Source organism: Gymnoscopelus braueri (genome assembly GCF_963280865.1).
Source record: "Gymnoscopelus braueri genome assembly, chromosome: 18".
In the NCBI taxonomy this organism is placed as follows: domain Eukaryota; kingdom Metazoa; phylum Chordata; class Actinopteri; order Myctophiformes; family Myctophidae; genus Gymnoscopelus; species Gymnoscopelus braueri.
In genome coordinates, this window is record NC_137618.1 from 45,489,604 (window position 1) to 45,515,750 (window position 26,147).

General features: G+C 42.1%; 1 protein-coding gene across 1 annotated transcript in view; it reads left to right on the plus strand.

Annotated features, from left to right (window-relative positions):
* LOC308073689 (SH3 domain-binding protein 4) overlaps positions 1–26,147 on the plus strand; it is an 81,477-nt gene that overhangs the window by 8,918 nt on the left and 46,412 nt on the right. Inside the window, exons 2-3 of the mRNA XM_080412757.1 lie at positions 20,216–20,441; positions 21,344–23,700. Of these exons, the coding sequence (XP_080268883.1) occupies positions 20,318–20,441; positions 21,344–23,700 (2,481 nt within the window). The 5' untranslated portion in view covers positions 20,216–20,317. The remainder of the gene's footprint in view (positions 1–20,215; positions 20,442–21,343; positions 23,701–26,147) is intronic.

The following is a 26,147-nucleotide window of genomic DNA, read 5'->3' on the forward strand; positions in this document are numbered from 1 at the left end:
CACCCCACACACACACACACACACACACACACACACACACACTCGGAGGAGTCACACCGTTAAATTAGACCCTGTCTCGTAATGTGTGTCAGCGTGTCTGCTGCTCAGACATGCAGCATGGTGAGAAGACGTCTGCCAGGACTGATGTGCACGGCAGTTGCACTGCTGGTTTGAACATAAACATGTACTTAAGCAAATTTACCCTGTGACTCCTCATGCTGATTGAGGCAGAAGCGTCGGCTTCCTATAAACATGTCCACACACACACACACACACACACACACACACACACACACACACACACACACACACACACACACACACACACACACACACACACACACACACACACACACACACACACACACACACACACACACACACACACACACACACACACACACACACACACACACACACACACACACACAGTAGATTCTCTTGCTCTCTAGGCCTATACTGAGGCCTAGTCAGCAAAATAATATTATCCAGAGTTTTTTTTGTTGGTCAATTGCTGAGTATGTTTCGCAGTACATTTAAGCATTACTGAACACAAATGATCCTCCTAGTCTACAGACCTGAACTGTGTGTAAGGCCCTGTTTTAGACTACAGTCAAATTCAGTCGAATCCGATTTATTTCTCAAATCCGATCTTTAGGCCAGACACTGTTCACACTGCATTTGCAAGTGATCAGATCGGATCTGCACAAATCTGTGTGTTCAGACCATAGATATAGAAACCTAGGCGTCATGATGACTTGTATCTCTTCATATATTGCCTTGTACTGAGGCATCGCCCCAAAGTGCTAGGAGACTATTTCTCCGTCTGTCCACTGAATTGCTGCTCGCCATTTCTTCTGTAAAACATATGCTGCACTATTGTTTAGTTTTCATTACGATTACCCCTTGCGCTCTCGAAAATCTAAATACATTCTCGCGCTCTGTAATGACGTCAGTGGCGCTCGGGTCGTGCTGTGTGGCATTTTTGACAGTTTGATATGCGACTGGGACGCATCTTTAGAAATCAGATTTGAGTCAGATTTGAAACCACCATCGGATTCCATGTAACCTGCCTCTGTTCAGACTTCATAAAACAAGTCGGATTCCAATCTGGATATGGCATAGATTTAGGCTGGCTTTGGCTGCCAGTCTAAATGGGGCCTTAATAGCGTTTATAATCAGGACACATGGACATGAAAACTCTTCAGACTCCAACTCACTACAGTTGATTTAGTCGACTAAAATGTATTTTGGCGGTGCCTTGATGGCGTCGTAATGCCTGATTTTACACTTGGTTGCATGTTGTAAATAGCCGATCTACAAGCTCAGACGCCTTGTGAGCTTGTAGATCTGCTATTTTCAGAGCGCAACACCCGAGCGCAACCAAACATACAATTACTTGTCTTTTAGTTCTACTGGATCTCTTCACCAGTCACTCCCTAACATTTTAGTCTAGTTTTTATTTGTTGACCAAATTGTCAGTATATTTAGTCTAGCTTAGTTTTTATTTAGTTTTTATTTAGTTTTTGTCAGTGAAAAAAGGTAGTTGACGAACATTTTTCGTCATAGTTTTAGTCGACGAAATCAACACTACAACTCACCCCCTATAGCTCTCCTCTCTCCTCATATCACTCCTCTCCTTTGTTGTATGTTGTTTAGACAGATGCTACGTCTGATGTTTACCCGGTATCCTAGTTTCTTTGATGCACTACATTGTTCTCTTTGCGCTCTACTTACAGTACATGACTTGTTACCCTGTCGTTTGTCGACTAGGGTTCATGCTATTTACTCTGATTTCACACAGTCTGCAAGTCGCTCTGGGTAAAAATGCCTAGTGGTGGAAAAAGTACTAAATTTTTTAAACTTAAGTAATAGTATCAATACTGCAATGTAAAATACTCTGTTACAAGTCCGGAATTCAAAATTTACTTGAGTAAAAGTACAAAAGTATTGGTATCAAAATGCACTTAAAGTACCAAAAGTAGAAAGTGCTCATTGTGCAGAGTGTCCCATTTCACAAGTTTTCAAATGTATACAAATCATTTAAAAATAGCAGATCTACAAGCTCACAATGCGTCGCATCGCACTCAAAGTGAGTAATGTATGTTTTGTAATAATAATCAAAATCTACAAAGTAACTAAAGTTTTCAAATAATTGTTGTGGAGTAAAAGTACAGAAAATTGGAAATACTCCAGTAAGGTGGAAAATACCTCAAAATTGTACTTAAGTACAGTACTTGAGTAAATGTACTTACTTGCTTTACACCACTGAAAATGCCTAAATTGTAACTCTGGCTGTGGAGGCTCGACAGGTCTGACTGAGATATGGCCGAGACTCCGGGATACGGGTGAGATACTCACTGTAGTTGATGGTTTCTGGGGGAGGAAAAAAGGTTGAAATCCAGCAGTTGCTAAGACGCAATAATACCTCCTCTAACCCATTAAGACCGGGAACGCATCTCTGTCATTTTAGATTTCTTTGGGCTATTCAAAAAATAGCAGATACACAAGCTCATATGCCGCGTTATGAGCTTGTAGATCTGCTATTTTTTTTTTATCGTGAAAATGTGTGCAAATCTTTGAATATATATATAGTTTTAAGTGAACATTTGTAACTCAAATCTGTGCTTCTGGCACCCTGGAACAAAATATTTTGAGATGGCCGAATACATATAATTCTGGGTGGTCCTTGACATACATATTTTTGAGAACCACTGATATTTTAGCAACACAAGTTTTTTTGGGGTATTTTTTTAACTGTTAGGATTTAGAAGACATTTGTAGAATCCCCCAGAAGCAAAGATTTGAGTTACAATTGTTTGCTGTAAAACACATACATATTGAAAAATGTGCACGCAATTGTCATGATTATTCAAAAATAGCAGATCTACAAGCTTGTAGATCTGCTATTTTTGAACAGCCAAATACATTAAAAAAAACGGCACACAGGCGCGTTCCCGGTCCTAAAGGGCTAATTCACGCTGGCACAGCAGCTAGCACACAGGTAGTTATCGCTGACTTATCTATCGGCCGAAATTACTTTTTGCACTGCGAGTGAATGATGCCGGTACTTTTTTTATGGCCGTGGAGAAGAAGAGCACGTCAGGTGAAACAGTTGGACATGCTCATTTATTCAAGGCACATCACTGGGTTCATATCTTTGTAATTAGTCGGTCGCAGCGTTGCCAGACTCTCCCCTCTAGTCCCCCCCCCCCCCCCCGTAAAAAGATTCATTACCTTTTTTTCATCAGAAATTACTGGATGATTTAGGGTCTAGCTGTCAAGGTAGAATATGGCACTCAGCACCGACTGGTACCAAGCAAGAAGAAAGTGTTGGTAACACTCAGTGGTGGTGGAAGAAGTACTCAGATATCTTTACTTTAGTAAAAGTAGCAATGCCACAATATAAAAATGCTCTGTTACAAGTAAAAGGCCTGTGTTCAAAATGTTACTTGAGTAAAAGTACAAAGGTATTGGCATCAAAATATACTTAAAGTACCACAAGTGAAAGTACTAAAATGTTTGAAAATAGCCGAGGTATAAAGTAAGGCTAAAGTGGTTAATGTAGGTTTTATGATGTAATCATTTATCTCTGCAAAGTAACTAGTAACTAAAGTTTTCAAATAAATTTAGTGGAGCACAAGTACAACATTTGCCTCATGGGATGTAGTGGAGTAAAAGTAAAAGTATAGACAATTGGAAATACTCCAGTAAAGTAAAAAATACCTCAACATTGTACTTAAGTACAGTATAGTACTTGAGTAAATGTACTTAGTTACTTTATACCACTGCTTATAAGTGCATTATAATGCATTATAAATTACAGACACAACCTGTCAGTAAAGTGTTACCGAAAGGTTTTCTAGCTACATTTTTACTAGTGGTGTCGTTCTCTCTCTGAGCAGTATCACTGTGCATGATAATAGTATTGGCCTAACACACTGAGGCTTATTAGTTCTCTATCTATCTTATCCCCCAGGACAGGAGATATCAGAGAGCTTTGCTTTCAGTCAGCCAAGGCCAGGAGGCATGCTTTTCCCCTTCTCCCATTTTCTCTGCTCTGAGAACCAAGGCATCTGTGTCACTCACACATTATCCGCTGAATTCACGGGGCGATTTCATGGGTCCCCCCATGCTGTCTGGCCCATGCCACATTGTCACCACGGTGATGTATTGTAACCAGTAAAGTACATTTACTCAAGTACTGTACTTAAGTACAATTTTGAGGTATCTTTTACTTTACTGGAGTATTTCCAATTGTCTGTACTTTTTACTTCTACTCCACTACATCTCAGAGGCAAATATTGTACTCTTACGCCACTACAATTATTTGAAAACTTTAGTTATTAGTTACTTTGTAGATTTTGATTATTATTAAAAAACATATATTACCCACTTCAGCCCTATATACATTTTGGCAATTTGAAAATAGCCGATCTACAAGCTCGCTTGTGAGCTTGTAGATCTGTAGATTTTCAAAAGATTTGTATACATTTAGAAATTATGAAATGGGACATTCTGCACAATGAGTAGCCTACTCTTACTTTTGGCACTTTAAGTACCAATACTTTTGTACTTTTATTCAGGTACATTTTGAATTCCGGACTTTTACTAGTATTTCTATATGGCATTATTGATCAAAACATTTTAGTACTTTTTCCACCACTGTTAAGTAACCTTTTTAACAACGTACAGCTACAGCCAGCTGCTGCTTGTATACTGTCATATTCCTGTGTGATGATCGCTCAAGCATCACACACACACCTCGCTTTCCTCATGAATCACGGGTAGACGAGAAGGTTTGCGCGGAAGGCAGTGTGTTCCAAGGATGGGAGGGGAGCTAGACAGAGAGAGAGAGAGAGAGAGAGAGAGAGAGAGAGAGAGAGAGAGAGAGAGAGAGAGAGAGAGAGAGAGGAGGGAGAGGGAGAGGGAGAGGGAGAGGGAGAGAGAGAGAGGAAGGGAGAGAGAGAGAGAGAGAGGGAGGGAGAGGGAGAGGGAGAGGGAGTCAGGAGAGATCTGGCAGCCCTCTCATCACAAAGGCATTTCCTCCCTGTTTCTGCAGCTCGGCCACTTCCTGCTGGGGAGAAGTCCTGCTTAAACACGTCGCAGCAGGGTGGGTGTGTCCTTAATATCGTTGTTGTCGGGCAGAAACCTCTTATCTCCATGTTTTAACTTGTTGTGTTTTTTTCGCTAACGAATGCCCTACTTGATCACACTGCAGAGTCACACAAAAGCATCAAAAGTAGTAGATCCACAAGCTCGAAGCGACGCGTTTCGAGCTTGTAGATCTGCTATTTTTGATGCTTTTGAATTTGAATCAGTAACAGTTTTGAACATATGAGGTTTCCACCCGACAGAGACTGCCTAGTAGTATTGTTGGCTGGAGTTGTTACAGTGGCCTTTGGTGTCATCAACCACTCAAACCGTCTGTACTTGGTAAACTAAACATGAGTTGCTCGGCACTTGCAATACTTGGCGCGCTCTTTTCCTCTCTCCACCAACTCTCTGCCGAAAAATAGCCGATCTACAAGCTCGCAACGTGTCGCGACACAATGCGTTGTGAGCTTGTAGATCTGCTGTTTCTGGCGAATGCCCTCCCACCCAGAATATAGCGATGCTGGGGTTCAAGTGCATAACAGCCATTCTCTGCACTAATCCCGTAGCCGGACTTGCAGATATACAAACAGGCTGCGTGTCTTAAGCTAATGTGATAACGCAAGGAGTGAAAACCGGACGCAATAAAACAAAGCTTGTTCTGTTCTAATGGGCTTGTATAAACACCCCCCCCCCACCTCCCCTGTTCTGGGAACCATAAGGTCAATAGACGGGTTCAAGGCTGGGTCGTATTCAGTGGAGTGGCAGATTCCACGCGGGTGGTTAAGGAAGTTGTGCTTGAACTCTGCTGTAAAACTGCGAGTTTGTTTTCTTGTAGCGTTCTGTTCTCGTGTGGGCTTATAGCAGCAGCTGTTATCACCGGGATTGCTTTGTACTCACAAACATTGCGTTGTCGTTCATCAATCTTGTAAACTACTTGGATTCAGAGAACATTGTGCACTGTAGATGGATATGCAATGTCGTTCTCGCTGTCATCAGCAGCACATCGATATGATGAACGGTCGGTTTTGTAAATATCCTCCTTCGCTTTGATGGCTCATTGGAGTTGGAACTGTTGGAAAAGTGTGAATTAGCTTGGACGTTCATTGACCGTTCAAGTTTTTATCAAGTTTGTATATTCTACAGCAGTGGTTTAAAGTAACTAAGTACATTTACTTAAGTACTGTACTTAAGTACAATTTGGAGGGTATTTGTACTTTACTTGACTATTTCCAATTTACAATACTTTTACTTCTACTCCACTACATCTCGGATCCAAATATTGTACTTTTACTCCACTACATTTATTTGAAAACTTTAATTACTAGTTACTTTGTAGATTTAGATTATCATTACAAAACATACATTAGCCCTATATACATTTCGGCATTTTTAAAATGGCCAATCTACAAGCTCACAATGCGTCGCGATGCGATGCATTGTGAGCTTGTAGATCTGCTATGTTTGAAAACTTGTGAAATGGGACCTTCTGCATAATGAGTACTTTCTACTTTTGGCACTTTAAGTACATTTTGATACCAATACCTTTGTTATTTTACTCAAGTACATTTTGAATTCTGGACTTTTACTTGTGACAGAGTGTTTCTACATTGCAGTATCGATACTTTTACTTAACCACTGTTCTACAGTACAACTTGCCATATTTTGATTCTCAAACTAAGGATGTGGCTATATACTCTGAAGCCTTACATGACTCTTTGAACACGCCTCTCGTTTCAGAGCACGTCAACGTCGGCGGCGCGGCCCCTCTTCCAGTGGCGTAGCCAGAACGCTAGCATAGGCCTAGGCAGGAGCGTGCATGCATGCGCGCCCAGACCGTGTGCGCGGTTTTTGTTACTTTTTTGCGGGTTTGTTACAGATTTCGGATACCTATTTATACAGTGTTTGAATATAAAAAAAATGAATATATATATTTTTAAAGCGAACATTTGTAGGTCAAATCTTTGCTTCTGGGGGTCTCTGGAACCAAATATTTTGAGATTTTTGAGAGGCCAAATACATAGCATTTTGGGGGTCCTTGACATGCACATCTTTGAATATATATATTCTCTAAAGCGATTTTTTTTTAAATCTTTGCTTCTGGGGACTCCAGAAGTAAAAAATGGCTGAATATGATATAAAAAAATTAAAATTAAAAAATTTATATATATATCTTTCTTTTTTTTGGGGGGGGGCACAAAAACGAATGGGTGGGCCCAGGCCTAACTATGCCCACCCGTGGCTTCGCCCCTGCCCTCTTCCTTTGGGCTTCTGGAACTTCAAAGTATAGCCTTCAGTTCTGTGCAGAAAGGCTGAGAAGTACTAAGGTTGGATATCCCTTTTCCCATTGTCACTCTTTGCACATTGTGGGTTCCGATAAGAGAGTAGTCATGATAAGCGATGATATGTGCCATAATGTGGGAAGTGGCACTGGTGATATGGGAGCTCTAGCACCAACAGATTAAGGCCTCATTTTAGATTTGTTTTTTTTCTTTGAAACCTTCAGAATCAGGTTTTAACCCATTAAGACCGGGAGCGCATCTGTGTAACCATTTTAACCATTATTCTTATACCTTGGTTGTTCAAAGATAGCAGATCTACAGTGCTGCGCTATGAGCTTGTAGATCTGCGATTTTTGTTTTTATTTTAAATGTGTACAAATCTCTGAATATATATATACATATATATATGTATTTTTTTAAAGCTCATATTTGGTTCTGGGGGGTCCCTGTAACACATATTTTCAGATGAGGGGGTCCGTGGCCAAATACATAATAATTTGATGGGGTCCTTGACATGAAAAAGTTTGAGCACCACTGATATATAGCAAAATAAGTTTAAAAAATTTTAGGATTTAGAAGAAAACACAACAATATTCAATGATTTGCACACATTTTCCACGATTCTTAAAAAAAAATAGCAGATCTATATATCTGCTATTTTTGAATAGCAAAAAATAAATAAAAAATACAGTCATTTCCCGGTCTTATTGGGTTAACACTGAAGTGTCGCTACAGTCTTCTCACTTTTCTTAGAAGAATGGGATCGCTTGGCAATGTCTTACCCGGTGGATGAGGATTGGCTTTGTGCTTTCCCTCTGCCTCCGCTGTGATAAAGAGGCATTTTGGCTCTAGTCTATTCCCCAGGGATGTCAACGCGACAGGATGTTGAATTGCTGAATGAAAGGAGTGGCATTGGATGGTAGTTTCATAGTGTGGGCCGGGGATTGGCAGCGGAAAGGGGCAATCTTTTGAAAGAGTGGACCGTTCCCCCTATATGTGAGAGAGAACCAGTGGTGTAAAGTAACTAAGTACATTTACTCAAGTACTGTACTTAAGTACAATTTTTTGGTACTTTTACTTTACTGGAGTATTTCCAATCGTCTATACTTTTACTTCTCCTCCGCTACATCTCAGAGGCAAATATTTTATTTTTACTCCACTACAATTATTTGATAACTTAAGTTACCAGTTACTTTGCAGATGTAAATTATTTACATTATAAAACATACAATAACCACTTCAGCCCTATTTTATACATAGGCTATTTGAAAATAGCCAATCTACAAGCTCACAACGCGTTGCTTGTAGATCTGCTATTTTCAAACATTTTAGTACCTTTACTTTTGGTACTTTAAGTACATTTTGATACCAATACTTTTGCACTTTTACTCAAGTCAATTTTGAATTCCGGACTTTTACTCGTAACCGAGTACTTCTACATTGCAGCATTGATACTTTTACTTAAGTAAAACATTTGAGTACATTTTTCCACCACTGGAGAGAGCTGAATCGTGCGTGGTAATCGGCTTATGAGGCCGCCCTTTAGTTTGGGTTACTCGCCACGGGATGCAGCGGGCCTGGCGAGTGTGGCCACCTCGCTCGGTTGCCCAAGGAATTGGGAACAGAGGTTGAAGAATCACAGATGTGGGGATTATGATTTGAACCACTTTCATCCTGGCTTCCCTTTTTGGACATATAATTACAGCCGATTTCAAAATGTTCATAAAGAGAAAATAGCCTATCTAAAAAGCTCACAATGTGTCGCAGTAGATAGGCTATTTTCCGCTATTTGTTGTACAGTGAAGTATATGTATGGCTTAAATCAGTGGTTTTCAAACTTTTTCATGTCAAGGACCCCCAAAATGCTATGGATTTGGCCGCGGACCCCATCTGAATTAATTTTGTTCCAAGGACCCCCAGAAGCAAAGATTTGAGCTACAAATGTTCGCTTTAAAATATATATATATTCAAAGGTTTGCACACATTTTTACGATTTTTCAAAAATAGCAGATCTACAAGCTCATAGCGCGGCACTCGGTGCCGCACTATGAGCTTGTATATCTGCTATTTTTGAATAGCCAAAGTATAAAAGGTTAAAGTGGTAAAAAATATTGTGACGTTATATTAACACATTTCGCCGGTGACCCCCTGGAACCCCCCCCCCCCCCCCCCCAAGGACCCCTGGGGGTCCCCGGACGCCACTTTGAGAACCAATGGCTTAAATGGTTCAAACACTTATCCAGTGGTTAGTCTTGCAAGCCAAGGGCCCTGCTATCACTGCCAGCGTCAGGCCATTTCCAGCTCCAGCCAAGCAAGTCCAAGTCTGTCTCCGTTGAGTTCCTTTACCTCCATGTTTCTCTCTCTCTGACCCATTCGCTTCCCCTGCTTCCCCTGCATCCCGCCCTCCTTTTCTCCTCTCTCCTCTCTTCAGACGAGTTGACAGACAGGCTAATAGGCAGGCCCTGAATCCATTTGAGGTTAACAGGTCCTATGCCTGGCAAACTGCATTACAAATAACCCATTCAATCCGGAAACGCATATACTGTGTCATTTTAGATGTTTAGCTATAACCATTATTTTATAGTTTGGGCTATTCAAAAAAATACCAGATATACAAGCTCATAGCGCAGCACCGAGTGCCGCGCTATGAGCTTACAGATCTGCTATTTATTTTTTTTATCGTAAAAATGTGTGCAAACCTTTGAATATATTTTTTTAAGCGAACATTTGTAGCTCTTAATCTTTGCTTCTGGGGGTCCCTGGAACAACATATTTTGAGATTTTTGAGAGGCCAAATACATAGCATTTTGGGGGGTCCTTGACGTGCACATCTTTGAATATGTATATTCTTTAAAGCGATTTTTTAAAACTCAAATCTTTGCTGCTGGGGACTCTACAAATGTCTTCTAAATCCTATCATTTTTTTTTTTTTTTAAACCTAAGTTGCTATAATATCAGTGGTTAACAAACTTTTTTCATGTCAAAAAATGATATGTATCTGACCCCCCATCTCAAAATATTTTATTCCAGGGACCCCCAGAAGCAAAGATTTGAGTTAAAAACATGATTTGCACACATTTTCACAATTTCTTGAATAGCCAAAGACATCTAAAATGACAGAGATGCGTTCCCGGACTGAATGGGATAAGGGCAGCGAAAACAAAAAGCTGTGAGTAACTGGTTCTCACTTAGCCGGCGGCCACGGACAATTCACCAGAGCTCACTGGACTATATCCTCGGCAGTTAAATAGCTTGTCTGTAAATAATTTAGTGGTTTTTACTACGCTTTCGTGTAACTATAAAGACTGTAATGACTGTTTGTGGTGGGTTTTAAAGTCAGATGGTGCATGGTTAAGTGGCGCCGAATTGAAAGCAACCCCTGTATTGATTGAGTCGTTTTCTTTTTTTGTCCGTTTTACATCTTTAACACAAAGTGACAGAAAAGGCAGCGACCACATTTCAACCCGCTGTGCTCGGAAATTAGTATTGTGTGCGACGAGCGCTCCCACTTATCATTCAGGGTGAGGTGTGTCTTATCCCATTCAATCCGGGAACACATCTGTGTCGATGTTTTAGCTATAACCATTATTTTATACTTTGGGCTATTGAAAAAAAAGCCTACAAGCTCACAGAGTGCCGCGCTATGAGCTTGTAGATCTGCTATTCTTGAAAAATCGTGAACCTTTGTGCACATCTTTGAATGCATATAGTTTTTGAAACACATTTTTTTTACTCAAATCTTTGCTTCTGGGGGGTCCCTGGAACAAAATATTTTGAGAAGGGGGTCCGCGGCCAAATGCATATCGTTTTGGGTGTGATGGTTTTACCCGTCAAAATGTGTTGTTCCAGGGACCTCCCCAGAAGCAAAGACTGAAGTTAAAAAATGATATTTAAAAAAATATATGTATTGCACAAATGTTTTCAAAAATAGCAGATCGGCAAGCTCGTAGCGCGGCACTCGGTGCCGCGCTACAAGCTTGTGGATATGCTATTTTTTAACAGCCAAAGTATAAAAAATCTAACGAATCTAAAATGACACAGATGCATTCCCGGATCGAGTGGGTTAAAATATTTGCCTCTTTGCTACTCTGTGCAGATTGTGATTAAACAGAAATGTTTGCAGAAAAACGGCCCGCCGTGGGACGGAGAGAGAGGCCACATTTTGGCAACCATAACAAAGCGTGTCAGCGTTTAATATTGTGAAACAGCGGTTAGTCTGTGTTGCTCGCTGTGTTGTCAGGGCGCTAAAGAAAGTACCTGCGTTAGAGCCAAGGACATTCCTTCCCGTCTCAATCCCCAGATCAGATGCATGAGGGCAGCGTTAACATATAATTCCTCACATTGTGTGTCGAACCCCAGGGGAGGAAGCCGGCGTTGCCATGTCCCGCTTATTATAAGCGACTTTGGGGCTTGTTTTTCTGTAAATATTGGCATAGTTTTTTGGGGGGGGCTTGTTTCTAAAGTGTAGTTGCTTGTTTGGGCTTGTTTCCTAAAAATGTTGTTTAAACCAGTGGTTCTCAAACATTTTCATGTCAAGGACCACCCAAATTAACATGTAATTGTCCACGTATTCCCATCTGAAAAAAAAATTGTCCCAGGGACCCCTGCACCAGATTTGTATTGTTAAAATCTTTCAGAAATATTAAAAATGTTTCACTTTTCCACGATTAAAAAAGGTTTAAAGTGCTCATGTGGCCTAAAAGTCGCTTCTTTTTGGCTTGTTTACATAGACCCAGGTTGCTTATTTCTCTCACAGAATCTGGCAACAGCTGCGTGCCGCCTGAGCAGCTATATGGCCCCCCAAAAAGAACCAGGGGAGTCTCTCTGACATCCCATTACCAGAGACATTAGCTGAGCCACATAATAGCCTTCTCTCTCTCTCGCCCAGCGTTTTTATTATCAGGGCGGGCTTTCTGTTCATTTGCATGACAGGGTTTTATTGTTGACAGTGGGTTGTCTCTAGATTTACGTACAGAGGGCCCTGATAGGGGCTCCGCCCCGCCATTGTTCTCTGTATACGTTTGTATGTAGATGTGTGTGTTGTTGTCGTGGCGGAGGTTAAACATTCCCAGGGTAGTCATAGGAGAGAATGAGAGCACAGGTTTGGATAGCTGCTGCTGTCTGCTGTGAGAGACCACCCAGGCCTTTATGTGTGTATCAACACAGACGGACACCACCTACATTGACCGTATATACCAGTGGTGGAAAAAAGTACTCACATTGTTTTACTTGAGTAAAAGTATCAATACTGCAGTGTAGAAATACTCTGTTACGAGTAGAAGTTCGGAATTCAACATTTACTTAAAGTACAAAAGTATTGGTATGAAAATGTACTTGAAGTACCAAAAGTTGAAAGTACTCATTATGCAGAATGTCCCTTTTCACAAGTTTTCAAAAGTATAAAATGTATAGAAATCTTATGAAAATAGACGATCTACAAGCTCACAATGCGTCGCATTGTGAGCTTGTAGGTCGGCTATTTTCAAATGGCCGAAATGTATATAGGGCTGAAGTGGGATGTATAGTGAATGTATGTTTTGAAATAATAATCAAAATCTACAAAGTAACTATTAACTTAAGTTTTCACATAATTGTAGTGGAGTAAAAGGTACAATATTTGCCTCTGAGGTGTAGAAGGAGTAGAAGTAAAAGTACCAAAAATTGGGAATACTCCAGTAAAAATTGTACTTAAGTACAGTACTTGAGTAAATGTACTTAGTTACTTTACACCACTGCCGTATACCCTTACGTGCCCCCTCTCCCGCTCTCACCCTATCCTGTTTCAGAGGCCCATAAGGTCACAGCATGAAAGGAAGCTAATTGTTACCAGAGTAGAAATTAACAGAGGAACCAACTTACGTCATCATCACCACCTGTAATCGTTTGTGGAAGAAGTACCCCGAAGTAAAAGTCCTGTTGGAAATGTTGCTACTTGAGTAAAAAAGTATGATTGGCATCAAAATATACTCAAAGTGCCACTTGAGTGTACTTAGTTACTTTCCACCGCTGTCAACTTTAAAATGCACTGTCAAAGTTAAACCGAACTATAATCATTCTTTACTTGTTTATTTGGCAATATGAATCAATCACTTACTGCTGACTCACATTTATTCCTCTACAGTATTCACATATAACACTAAAATTATTATGAATGGACACACAGAAACTATATATTTTTTAAATGTTTCATTTCATCAACATGATCCAAGGGTTGGACAGGTGTCAAGGTGGCCACGGTGCACACCTCAGATGTTGCTCGGTAGTTCCAAAACAATGGGTTCGTTTGAGTGTTTTCACAGAGCGATGAAAAATGAGAGTGAACTGCTGAGGAGACCACGTGATAAAACAGTGTCGGGTCAGGACTGCATTACACACGTACTAAACGGTGACACATACAGTAGCTTTGTGTAAACAGTGACTGTTCTAGCCTACAGTAGCACTGTTTGTTTCTATCCCTGTGTTGTTACCCATGGATTAAAGCTCTCAGTGGCCACGACTGACATGTGTCATTAGGATTTTAAAAGCCAGTCTGCTATGGCATTGGTTCTCAAACTTTTTCATGTCAAGGACCCCCAAATTGATGTGTGTTGCCGCGGACCCCCACCTGAAAACATGTTGTGCCAGGGACCCCCAGAAGCAAAGATTTGAGTTAAAAATGTTCGCCATTAAAAAATAAAAGATTTAAAGATTTGCACACATTTTCAAGATCTTTCAAAAATAGTGCCGCGCTATGAGCTTTTAGATCTACTATTTTTTAATAGCCAAAGTATAAAATATGGTTAAAGTGGTTGAAATGATTGCGACGCTATACTCATTCACTGCCACTGACGTAAAAAACGTAATTTGTCCCGTTTACCAATCCTGCCACTGACGTAAAAAACGTAATTTTAATTTTTTAAATTTTTTTAAAACTTAAAAATTCTGTATCTCGGCTCCTGAGTACTTTTTTTTTTCAATGAAAAATCTCTGGCAGTGGGCAAACGCGGCCAGCAATAATTGTGGCAGTGAATGAGTTAACTCATTTAGCTGGGGACCTCCTGGTAGCCCCCCCCCCACCCCACCCCCCCCAAAGGACCCCTGGGGTCCACTTTGAGAACCAATGTTATATGGAAGAATGCTGCGCGGCGAAAATAGACGATATACAAGCAAATATGCTCAGAAGCATCATAAAAAACATAATGGTCAGGCCAAGGACCCCCTAGCTGAGAGAGAGATGAAGCAGGGACCCCCACTATACATATTGTATAACAATTGTGTTGCAGATTACAGTTTTTCATAGATAGCTTCATAGCACTGTCAATGTGTAGCATTGTGTTGGATTCATGTTAACGTGTATTTTCAGGCAGTTAACCACTTAAACCCTCAATACTCGGAAAAACCTACCCCGAACCTCTGTGCTGAAAATAGCCGATCTACAAGCTCACAACGCCTCGCGCTGCGAGGCGTTGTGAGCTTGTAGATCGGCTATTTTCGGCTAATGCTCCTCAAAATAGAGATGCAAGGGTTCGACTGGTTAATGTAAAAAAAAAAACATCCTATCAAAGATTTGGCGGACCCCCTATAGTAACTCTGAGGACCCCCCAGGGGTCCCGGACCCCCTGTTGAAGACCCCTGCTCTATATCAACATTATTGTTAAAGGGATAGTTCACCCAAGAAATGACTTTTTTTCTATCGAGTTGTCACCCCATGAAGACTTGAATTCATGGATTTTTTTTTTTTTTGTCGCATTCCTAAACCAATAATTAGATGACCAGCGGACCGGTAGGCAGCGATTATTATTGGCTTGGGATTGCGACAAAAACTAAAAAATATCCATGAATTCAAGTCTCCATGGGGTGACTAATTGATAGAAAAAAAGTCATTTTGTTGGTGAACTACCCCTTTAAAGTGCATGTGCACACTGAAGCTCATTGTCTAGCGGTGTGCTCACTGTGGCTCACCCTTTGCCCTGCTGCTGGTACCCTGCTTGAATTACTCACGATGACCTAGTAAAAATGGATCAGTTTGCAGACTATATCTCTAAAACTCTGTCCATATAGTATCTATCATACTAGCCTGGGACCAGACGAATCTGCCAGTGCAACAAAAAAAAATGCACTCAGCAGCAATTTGGGTCTGGCACCGCTCCATAGAGAATCCATGTCCTGCTCCAGAAGACGGGGGTGACCAATCAGGGCCCAGTATTCAAATATGGGAGACTGTAATTGGTAGTTGGTTTGTAGGTCTAACCAATTGCGTCGAGAGTCATTGTTTTGATCCCGCCCCCTTGGAAAAATAACGTCCTCATAGAAGCACCAGACTCATATCCATGCAGTGATATAGTCTGGCTACACAAGGCTACTATCATACCATCCCATTCCTTCAGTGAGCGTACAATGCTATGAATTATGAATTGAAAAGCAAAACACCAGACAAGGAGAAGGCTTGTTGTGCTGGCATCTTATGTGAACCAGAGTGCTCCACTGACCCAGATGCTGTTTGTTAAGACTGCTTCTTGTAAGAGCTTGTATTGACGTTGACCTGCATAGTACATGTGTCTCACACCCTTCAAATTAGGCGAAAACATTTGGACCGCACAAGAAGTATAGTCACAGCGAAGCAAAAATAAATACAGTAAACCTACATTAAGCCTGATTTATACTTATTTATACTATACTTTGGTTGCAGCGCGTCGCAATACGAAACGTTGTGATCTTGTAGATCTGTTATTTTTAGTGGCTGCCGAGTGCCCGACACAGCACGCAACCAAGTATAAACAAGGCATTACAGGGATGGAAGAAGCTATAGTGTCATCCCCAAACTATGCAGAAGGAAGGGCACAGTCAGGCGTGTCTGGACATGTTCATGGAATCTTAAACCACTTCTCACTCACTGTTTCCCACTATTGGCATTGGAAAAATATTACCCTATATATATATAGGCTATCATTTGCCAATCGCCTTTTACACATTGTATAGACAGTGTGGTTTTCAAACGTTTTTTTCTTTTGCACCAGGCACAACAATGGGCAAGTCAGAATCTCCAGGCACACCTGTATTCATAGTGAGAATATTCACATTGCATTGTGATGCGTTGTGAACTTGTAGATCTGCTATTTTCACTTTTTTATGATGAAAGAATGGTATAGAATGTGCCTCTGTATTGGAAGATGAGTGTGCACAAAGTACTGATAAAGTAGATTAAAGAAATAATTCATAAGATAACTGTTATGTTATTGTCATGACTGTATCTCACAGTACTCTGTGTCTGTAACGTATCTGCTGTGTAGCCTCTGGCGGATCCTGAATTTCCCCCCAATGGGATCAAGTTCAAGTTCCTCTTTATTGTCATTTGTAACTTTACAGAGTGCATCAGAGATGCACAGCAGAACGAAATCACATTGCAATGGTTCCGTTAAAAACACCACAATTGAACAATAAAGGTCTATTTGTTGTATTACTGTATATTGCAATAATAATATATAGTTGCCAGAACTTGTCACAAAATCCCACGGCACACCTGGACTGGTCTGACCGCACACTAGCCTATATGCTGTTATGAGTAGGTCACAGTTATTACATAATTGTCAAATTGAATTTTAAAAAATGGAAATAGCAGATCGACAAGCTCACAATGCGTTGCAATGCGACACGTTGTAACTCTACTATCCACAATTAATGTGTTTTTGAAAGTATAAAGTTATTAAATATGTCAGTCATTTCTTTGTATATTTTGTCATATCCGCCATGTGCAACTTCAAAGCCTAAAAGCCAAACAGAAATGTAATTTTTATTCATAATGTTCCAATGTTCCAACGACAAAAACGCAATTAAATCGTTGATCGCAATTATGTATTTATTATTATTAATTAGTATTATTAATCGTCATGTGACCTTTCATAATCGTGACAGCCCTAGTTATGAGTTGATAGCTGAACATCTTTATAGATCAGGTCAGGTCAGGACAGGTCAAACATACACAGTTATTATCGTCATGCACATTATTATTCTCACATTTGCAGCGTAGACAAAATGACATCTGCTTGAATTAATGTGTTATTCTGTTTGTATGCATCTCTCGCGCTTCCTTCCCTCATGTCTTGTGTAGGTATGGATGTGATGGTTCAGTAGTAGTGCATACTGCTCAGAGATCAAAGTTATTCCGATCACGCACTACGCAGAAACACACACTAGACACACACACACACACACACACACACACACACACACACACACACACACACACACGCACACGCACACGCACACGCACACGCACGCACACAAGCCTGTACAGTACAGTCTAATCTATACAGCCTATTCATTTATTCATTAGCTGTAGCTGTAGAAGCTATTTCAAAAGTCGTAGGAAACTGAAAAAAAAGCTTCACTTTCAAAGCATCCCAAGCACTGGGTTTGATGTTAATCCATTAAGACCGGGTACGCATCTGTGTGATTTTTAAGGTTTCTTTTGGGCTGAAAATGCATGCAAATCTTATATGAACATCTTATATAATCTCTTATATAATATATTTTTAAACAAAACAAAATATTTTGAGATGGGGGTCCGTGGGCAAATGTTTCATATAATTTTGGGGGTCCTTGACATGAAAAAGTTGGAGCACCACTGCTATAGAAACATACTGTTAGGATTTAGAAAACATTTTTAGATATGTATTTGGCCACGGACCCCCATCTCAAAATATTTTCTTCCAGGGACCCCCCAGAAGCAAGGATTTGAGTTAAAACATTTTGCTTAAAATAAATGTTCACGGTTTTCCAAAAACAGCAGATTTACAAGATCATAATGCGGCACCGAGCTTGTGTATCTGCTATTTTTGAGTAGCCCCCAGAGAAATCTAAAATGACACAGATGCGTTCCCGGTCTTAATGGGTTAATGATAGCGTGCTGAGCTGTCTGACACGAACAAAATGAACAGAATTTTATGCAATTGCAAAGTGATAACATGGAGGGGGGGATACAATGTTTAGTACCAGTTTGCAGCTATCACAACGATGTGATAGCTGCAAACTGGAGAGCAGAAACCTCTTATCTCCAAGTTTTTACTTTTTGTGTTTTGTCGTGAATTTAACACCCTACTCGATCATATTACAGCGTCACGCGAAAGCATCAAAAGTAGCCGATCTACAAGCTTGTAGATCTGCTGCTTTTGCTATTTTAAATTTGAATCCTGAAAAGTTTTGGACATATGATGTTTCCAACCGACAGAGACGATGATAATGTTGTAGAGATTACAATGTTTTTTTTAGTGTCAAGAGAACTGCAGCCTTTATGAATGTTTTGACATTGTAATACAAGTGATGATACTTAATACTACTCCTGGTTGTCAGAGGAGGTGTGTATAAAAAACACATAGCTGCCTCGTTTCACTATTTATCCTGATGCTTGGCATGGAGAATTGCCTTCACTAGAAAATATAGAAAACATAGCGCACAGTACAGTGAAAACTATTGATCTTAGAGCAGGGGTGTTTTTCAGCCCAAGGGCCCCTTCCTTAGCTGAGAGAGAGAGAGAGAGAGAGAGAGAGAGAGAGAGAGAGAGAGAGAGAGAGAGAGAGAGAGAGAGAGAGAGAGAGAGAGAGAGAGAGATGAAGCAGGGACCCCCCACTGCATATTGTATGAAATTGTGTTGCAGATGTTCCTTTTTCATAGCTTTAATAGATGGCTTCATGGACTTGTTTGACAGCACTATCATCACTGTTGTAGATTTTTTTAATATTAGGTTCTCTATAATTCATGTTAACGTGTATTTTCAGACATTTTACCACTTCAATAGCCTCAATACTAAACTTGACCATTGGCTCTGTACTTGGTCTGCTCTTTTTTCCCCTCACAGTGCGAGGCGTTGTGTGCTTGTAGATCGGCTATTTTTGTTCCCCTCACTTCCCTCAGAATCCTATCACTCAAAGATTTGGCGGACCCCCTGTAGTAACTCTGGATGTACAAGCTTGTATATCTGCTATTTCTTTTAATAGCCAACGAACGCTAAAATCTAAAATGACACACATACTTTCCCGGTTAATGGGTTAATCTAAAACTAACTTTTCAAGGTTTTAAAGAAAACATACATCGTTTTTTTTCTTTTCTTTTTTACAATTTTTTTTTAAATATTAACGTTATATTATTAATAGAATCATACGTTTTTTTGCAAATTATTTGGGGGCCCACTTGCGATATCCTCACGGCCCACTAGTGAGCCCTGGCCCACAGGTTGAGAATCGTTCGACACACACACACACACACACACACATTGGTATTTGTGTTCCATTAGAACTGTGTGTCCTCTTCATTTCCATTCTGTTGATTGCGTTTGTTAGCAGTGTGTACAGTAATTATAACATAATCAGCAGACATCAGGAAAGATTAATGACAGCTCAAGGCTAATTACAAAAAAAAACATATATATATAATTTATATATTCCATTAGTTCAGCGGTTCTCAAACTTTTTCATGTCAAGGACCCCCCAATGTATTTGGCCGCGGACCCCCATGTCAAATATTTTGTTCCATGGACCCCCAGAAGCAAAGATTTGAGTATCAAATGTTTGCTTTAAAAACATATTATATTCAAAGAGTTGCACACATTTTCACGATTTTTCAAAAATAGCAGATCTACAAGCTCATAGTGCGGCACTCGGTGCCGCACTATGAGCTTGTATATCTGCTATTTTTGAATAGCTAAAGTATAAGAGGTTAAAGTGGTAAACATTATTGTGATGCTATATTAACACATTTTGCTGGGGACCCCCTGGAACCCCCCCAAGGACCCCTGGGGGTCCTCGGACCCCACTTTGAGAACGAATGCATTAGTTAATCTAGCGTTCTCTATTATTTTTTCCCAGATATCATGGGAGGCTGGTGACACCTGACTTGGCCATTAAGCTAAAGGGAATCCCCCGGAGAGAGAGCAGCCCGAGCGCCGCAGGTTAGCGCGCGAGGAGAAGATGGCCGCCCATCGAATCAGAGCCACCACAAACAACAACATCTCTCTGCCTCGCTGCAAGTCAGAGGGGACGCTCATAGACCTCAGCGATTGCATTTCAGAAGCCAGTCTCACTGATGTCAAAGGTTAGCCACTCCTATGTACATATAGTCAACATAGTCAAATAATGGCTGATATATCGACCAGGCTGATACATGGGTCTAGCGCTCTAATGATTAACGGTCTCTGTTTCAGTGTAGTGGGATAGGACCATGAAATGGCATTCCTCTCCATTATGAACAGCCTCTGCTTCTGTGTGGAGCAGTGCTTCTCAAGCGTTAATGTCAAGGAGACCCACATTTATTTATTTTACATTCTTGATCATTTTTTTCATGCCAGAAAAATATGATGACAAAACACAATTTGCAAGGATAACTCAATCCAGCTACTAAATTATTCCCCCCCTGTAGTCCCCACACTCGGGGCCCAACAGACGAGGCTGATTTTGTAGTTTGTTTGGCAGACTAGTAAGCAACACAGCTGCACCAAACAAATTAATAATGAGTGTGCGTGATTTTCATGTCCAGAGCCAAGCGGCCATGGCCAATGTTCAAGCATGATAAGACAGTATTGACACACCTAAAATCTAACACACCCATTATTAATTTGATCAGCTAAGCTGTGTTGCTTACATTACTGTGTACTATAAGGTCGGTGTTATGTCATTTAAATGTTTTATTACATCCAGAATTATCATGTGCACAGAGCATGCCACACCAATTTTTTTGCAGCTTGTATATGTATGAGTGAGTGGCAAATAAAACCTCTTAAATACTGCACTACAACTGCACTACATCTAGAAAGAATAGCAGTTATTATATCCATGATCATATTTTAGGCAATTGAAGTCTTTGTTTTATTTCTATTGCAACATCCAACATGTTTATTGCACAGTGCATACAGTATGTTCTCCATATCGTGCAGCCCTGACTAATTGTACTGAATTGAACGAACCTGAGATTTCCCTTGTGCTTTGTTTCCCATGCAGTGCCTTCTCCTAGTGCCTTACGACTGGATGCCACCGCCCAATTTAGCACCGCCAGGGAAGTTGTTGCCATTAAGGACTACTGTCCGTCCAGCTTCACCACCCTCAAGTTCTCCAAAGGGGACCGCCTCTACGTGTTGGACACGTCGGGCGGAGAGTGGTGGTACGCTCACAACAACACAGAGATGGGTTACATCCCCGCGGCGTACGTGCAGCCCATCAATTACAGAGACTCCAACTTCAGCGACAGCGGAATGATCGACAGCATCGGGGACGCCAACGAGGAGGCGGCCACGGAGATGGACCTCCTGGGAGAGTGGGCCGGCGTCATTCTGAAACCGACCGCCCTCCAAAACGGAAACCCGTTCGCGACGTCGGCCTGCGCCTCGACCAACCCTTTTCTCAACGGGGGCCTTCAGAGCTCGCTCGATCAGAACAGCAACGAGAAATCGGTAGATTTGCTTCTGTTCGACTCCCTGGCGCCTTCGGCGGCGCCAAATTCCACCAGCAGCGCTGTCAACATAAACGGTTTTGGCAGCGGCATTTTCGACGTTAACCCCGTTGCCGCCGGCACGGGAACGGGGCAAACGTTGCGACGGGACAACCCGTTTTTTAGGAGTAAACGGTCCTACAGTCTGTCTGAGCTGTCGATCCTACAGACACCCCAGGCTTCCTCGAGTTTCTTCGGAGGTCTGAAAGCCCCCGCACCGGAGCAGTTCCAGAGCAGGGAGGACTTCAGGGAAGCGTGGCTCAATCACAGGAAGCTGGCCAGGTCCTGCCACGACTTGGACTCGCTCGGCCAGAGCCCGGGCTGGGGCCAAACGCAGCCGGTGGAGACCAGCATAGTGTGTCGCCTGGACAGCTCCGGTGGGGCCGTCCAGCTCCCGGACACCAACATCAGCATCCACATACCCGAGGGTCACGTGGCATCGGGAGACACCCAGCAGATCTCCATCAAGGCCCTGCTGGACCCGCCTCTGGAGCTGAACAACGACCGCTGCACCACCGTCAGCCCCGTGGTGGAGGTCAAACTCAGCAACATGGAGACCAAAACCACCATCACCCTGGAGATGAAAGTGTCCGTCGTGGTGAAAATGGAAAGTCGGCAGACGACCGAGGTCATGTGCGTCAGGAGCGACTGTAAAGAAGGGCCCTACACGCCCATCCCCCAGGCGTACATGTACGGGGACACCGTCCAGGTGTGTCTGGATAACCTGGAGCCTTGCATGTACGTGTGCGTCGTCGCTCAGTCTCAGTCGATACCTCCGGACACCACCGTTTGGGAGCACGTGGTGAAGAAGATCACTCTGGGCGTGTACGGACCGAAGCATATTCACCCCGCTTTCAAGGCGGTCGTGGCCATCTTTGGCCACGACTGTGCACCGAAGACGCTAATGGTGAGCGATGTCGGAAAGCAGGCGCAGGCTGCTCCGCCAGTAGCGTTGCAACTCTGGGGCAAACACCAGTTTGTTCTAGCCAAACCCCAAGACCTGCGAGTCGGGGTGTACTCAAACATGACCAACTACGAGGTGAAAGTGAGCGAGCAGGCCAGGGTCGTCAGGGGTTTCCAGGTCAAACTCGGCAAGGTCAGCCGACTCGTCTACAGCATTGCCTCGCGCACCAACGACGATGTTTCGGATTTCACCTTGAGGGTCCAGGTCAAAGATGACCACGATTCTATACTCGCCCAATTTTGCGTACAAACCCCAACGCCGCCACCCAAGACAGGGCCCAAGACCTCAGTGACGAGGCGTTTCCTGAAAAAGAAGGAAGTGGGTAAGATAGTCTTGTCTCCTCTCGCGATCGCAACTAAGTACCCTGTTTTCCAGGACAGGAAAATCAGCAACCTCAAGTTCGGGAAATTAATCAAAACCGTCATCCGCCAGACGAAAAACCAATACTTGCTGGAGTACAAAAAAGGGGACTTTGTAGCCCTACTGAGCGAGGAAAAAATCAAGTTGAAGGGCCAATTGTGGACTAAAGAATGGTACATTGGATATTATCAAGGCAAGACGGGGCTCGTCCATGCAAAGAATGTCCTGGTGGTCGGCAAAGTGAAGCCCATTTACTTCAGCGGGCCTGACCTTACCACGACACTCTTACTGGAGCAGATACTGAGGCCCTGTAAGTTCCTCACGTACATCTACGCCTCTGTGAGAACTGTGCTGATGGAGAACATTGGCAACTGGCGAGCGTTCGCCGATGCCCTGGATTACGTCAACCTGCCCTTGACTCATTTCTGCCGGGCGGAGCTAGACAGCGAACCGGAAAGAGTAGCGTCCGTGCTGGAGAAGTTGAAGGAAGACTGCAACAACGCGGAGGGCAAAGACAGGAAGTCCTTCCAGAAAGAACTCCTGACTGTAAGTTATACAGTAGCCAATTGGCATCATCTCCCTCTCTTTTAATTGCTGTGACTTAGCATTTTGCCTTGTTATTGATTTCACAGATGTGCCTTGTCCTTCCATGTTTTAACGCTGGCATTTTGTTTAAATATTGTGTTTCTGTGGGCATTTCTTTCTGTGCATTCAGCTCTCCTTGACGCTGTCCTGCGGTTCCGTTTCCATGCTAACTGCCAGGGGACTTTTCACTCTCCTTTAGCACAGTTGTGTCTTTCATCTGCTATCTACTTACAGCTGCTGGAAGCTATGGTCCAGCGCGCTAATTATGTGGAGAGTCAGTGCAGTCAATAAGTGCTGCGTAGGCACCGAGGTCTAATAGGGACCTGGAAGCTGTGGAGAGCTGCAGAATATTTTGCCCCCGAGCCCTTGCCCACCGAAGCCACTGTCTTTTTTTAACCCATTAAGACCGGGAACGCATCCGTGTATCATTTTCAGATTTCTTTGGCTATTAAAAAAATGAGCTTGTAGATCTGCTATTTCTAGAAAAATCGTGAAAATTGTGTGCAGATCTTTGAATTCTTAAAGCCAATTATTTTAAACTCAAATCTATGCTTCAAAGTCTTCTAAAAGTGGTTCTCAAACTTTTTTCATGTCAAGGACCCACAAAATGATATGTATTTGGCAGCGGACCCCCATCTCAAATGTTGTTCCAGGGACCCCCCAGAAGCAAAGATTTGAGATTTTGAGCATTTTCGCTTTAAAAAATATATACCGTAAATTTCGGACTATAAGCCGCGACTTTTTTCCCATTTTTCGACCCTGCGGCTTATATAACGGTGCGGCTTATCTATGGATTTTTACAGCTAACGGCCACTAGGGGACCTCCTAAATCTATGGATTTTACACCCGCGGCTTATAGTCCAGTGCGGCTTATATATGTTCCAAACATTCAATTTAGCTGCTGCGGCTTATAGTCAGGTGCGCCTTATAGTGCGAAAATTACGGTATATTCAAAGATTTGCACACATTTTCGTGCACCGAGTGCTGCACTATGAGGTTGTAGATCTGCTATTTTTGAATAACCAAAGAAATCTTAAAATGACAGAGATGTGTTCCCGGTCTTAATGGATTAAATTACACAGAGTAAGAGGTGCATTCGTAAATCCTGTTTATAGCTTGGCTGCCCTGATAACCCTCTGTCTTCGTTTAACCCCCGCCTAACATATGAATCAAACCCTTCAGGGGGGAAAAAAGAAAGGGCTGTCAAAACTCCTCATATGAAAAAGACCCTGACTTGTCGACATCAGTCCTTGACTTGTCATCATCAAAGTGATTTTGGAAGCGGTGTGTTCACCACAAGGCGGATGTGGAGAGAGAAACCGCCAAGGATATGTTAATTAACATCATAAACTCTTCAGTGACAGGGGCTGAAGAATGCTTTGCCAGGTATAGATTTAACATGAAATCCAATTACTAATACTAATGCTTTTGCCGTCGCAGCGTTAGCGAGTGTGTCTTTTCTGAAAGGATTCTCCCCTGGCCTGTTCCCCCTCATTTAAAAAGGTCAGATACCTATATCTTGCAGCACTGTGTGACTCCGGCAGTGGGTATTATGGGTATTATGGGTATTATGCGAGAGGTCGGGCCGCTGTGGGGAGAAGAGATGTGCCCGTGGCAGACGAGAGGTCGTGACCCTCGACATAACCAAAGTCGTCCACCATCCGTATAATTTGTCACATCCCCCAAGGGTGCATAGTGGGAGAATTATTAACCCTTTAAGTCCGGCAACGCATCTTGTGTTATTTTAGATTTCTTTGGCTATTAAAAAAATTGCAGATATACAAGCTCATAGAGCACTCTGAGCTTGTAGATCTGCTATTTTTTGGAAAACTTTGAACTCCGATCTATGCTTCTGGGGGGGGTCCCTGGTACAACATATTTTGAGATGGGGGTCCGCGGCCAAATACATATCATTTTGGGGGTTCCTCGACATGGAAATGTTGGAGCACCACTGATATAGCAACATACTGTTAGGATTTAGATTTTTTTTAAAGATATGTATGTGGCCGTGGACCCCCATCTCAAAATGTTTCGTTCCAGGGACCCCCCAGAAGCAAAGATTTGAGTTACACATGTTTGCTTAAAAAATATACATATTCAAAGATTTGCACACATTTTCAAGATTTTTCAAAAAAAGCAGATCTACAAGCTCATAGTGCGGCACTTTATGAGCTTGTAGATCTGCTATTTTTGAACAGCCAAAGAAATCTTAAAATGACACATGATGATGCTTTCCCGGTCTTAAAGGGTTAACACGCAAGATGTTGAGAGGAAAAGCTCTCTAGGCTGAAATGCGTTTTCAGCTCCAGTAGGCCGAAATAATCTAAAAATTGCCATGTTTATGAGCGTGGACTCACTGTTTGCATATCTGATTGTTAACAACGGATTGTTGGCGTTCGGCTTTGGTT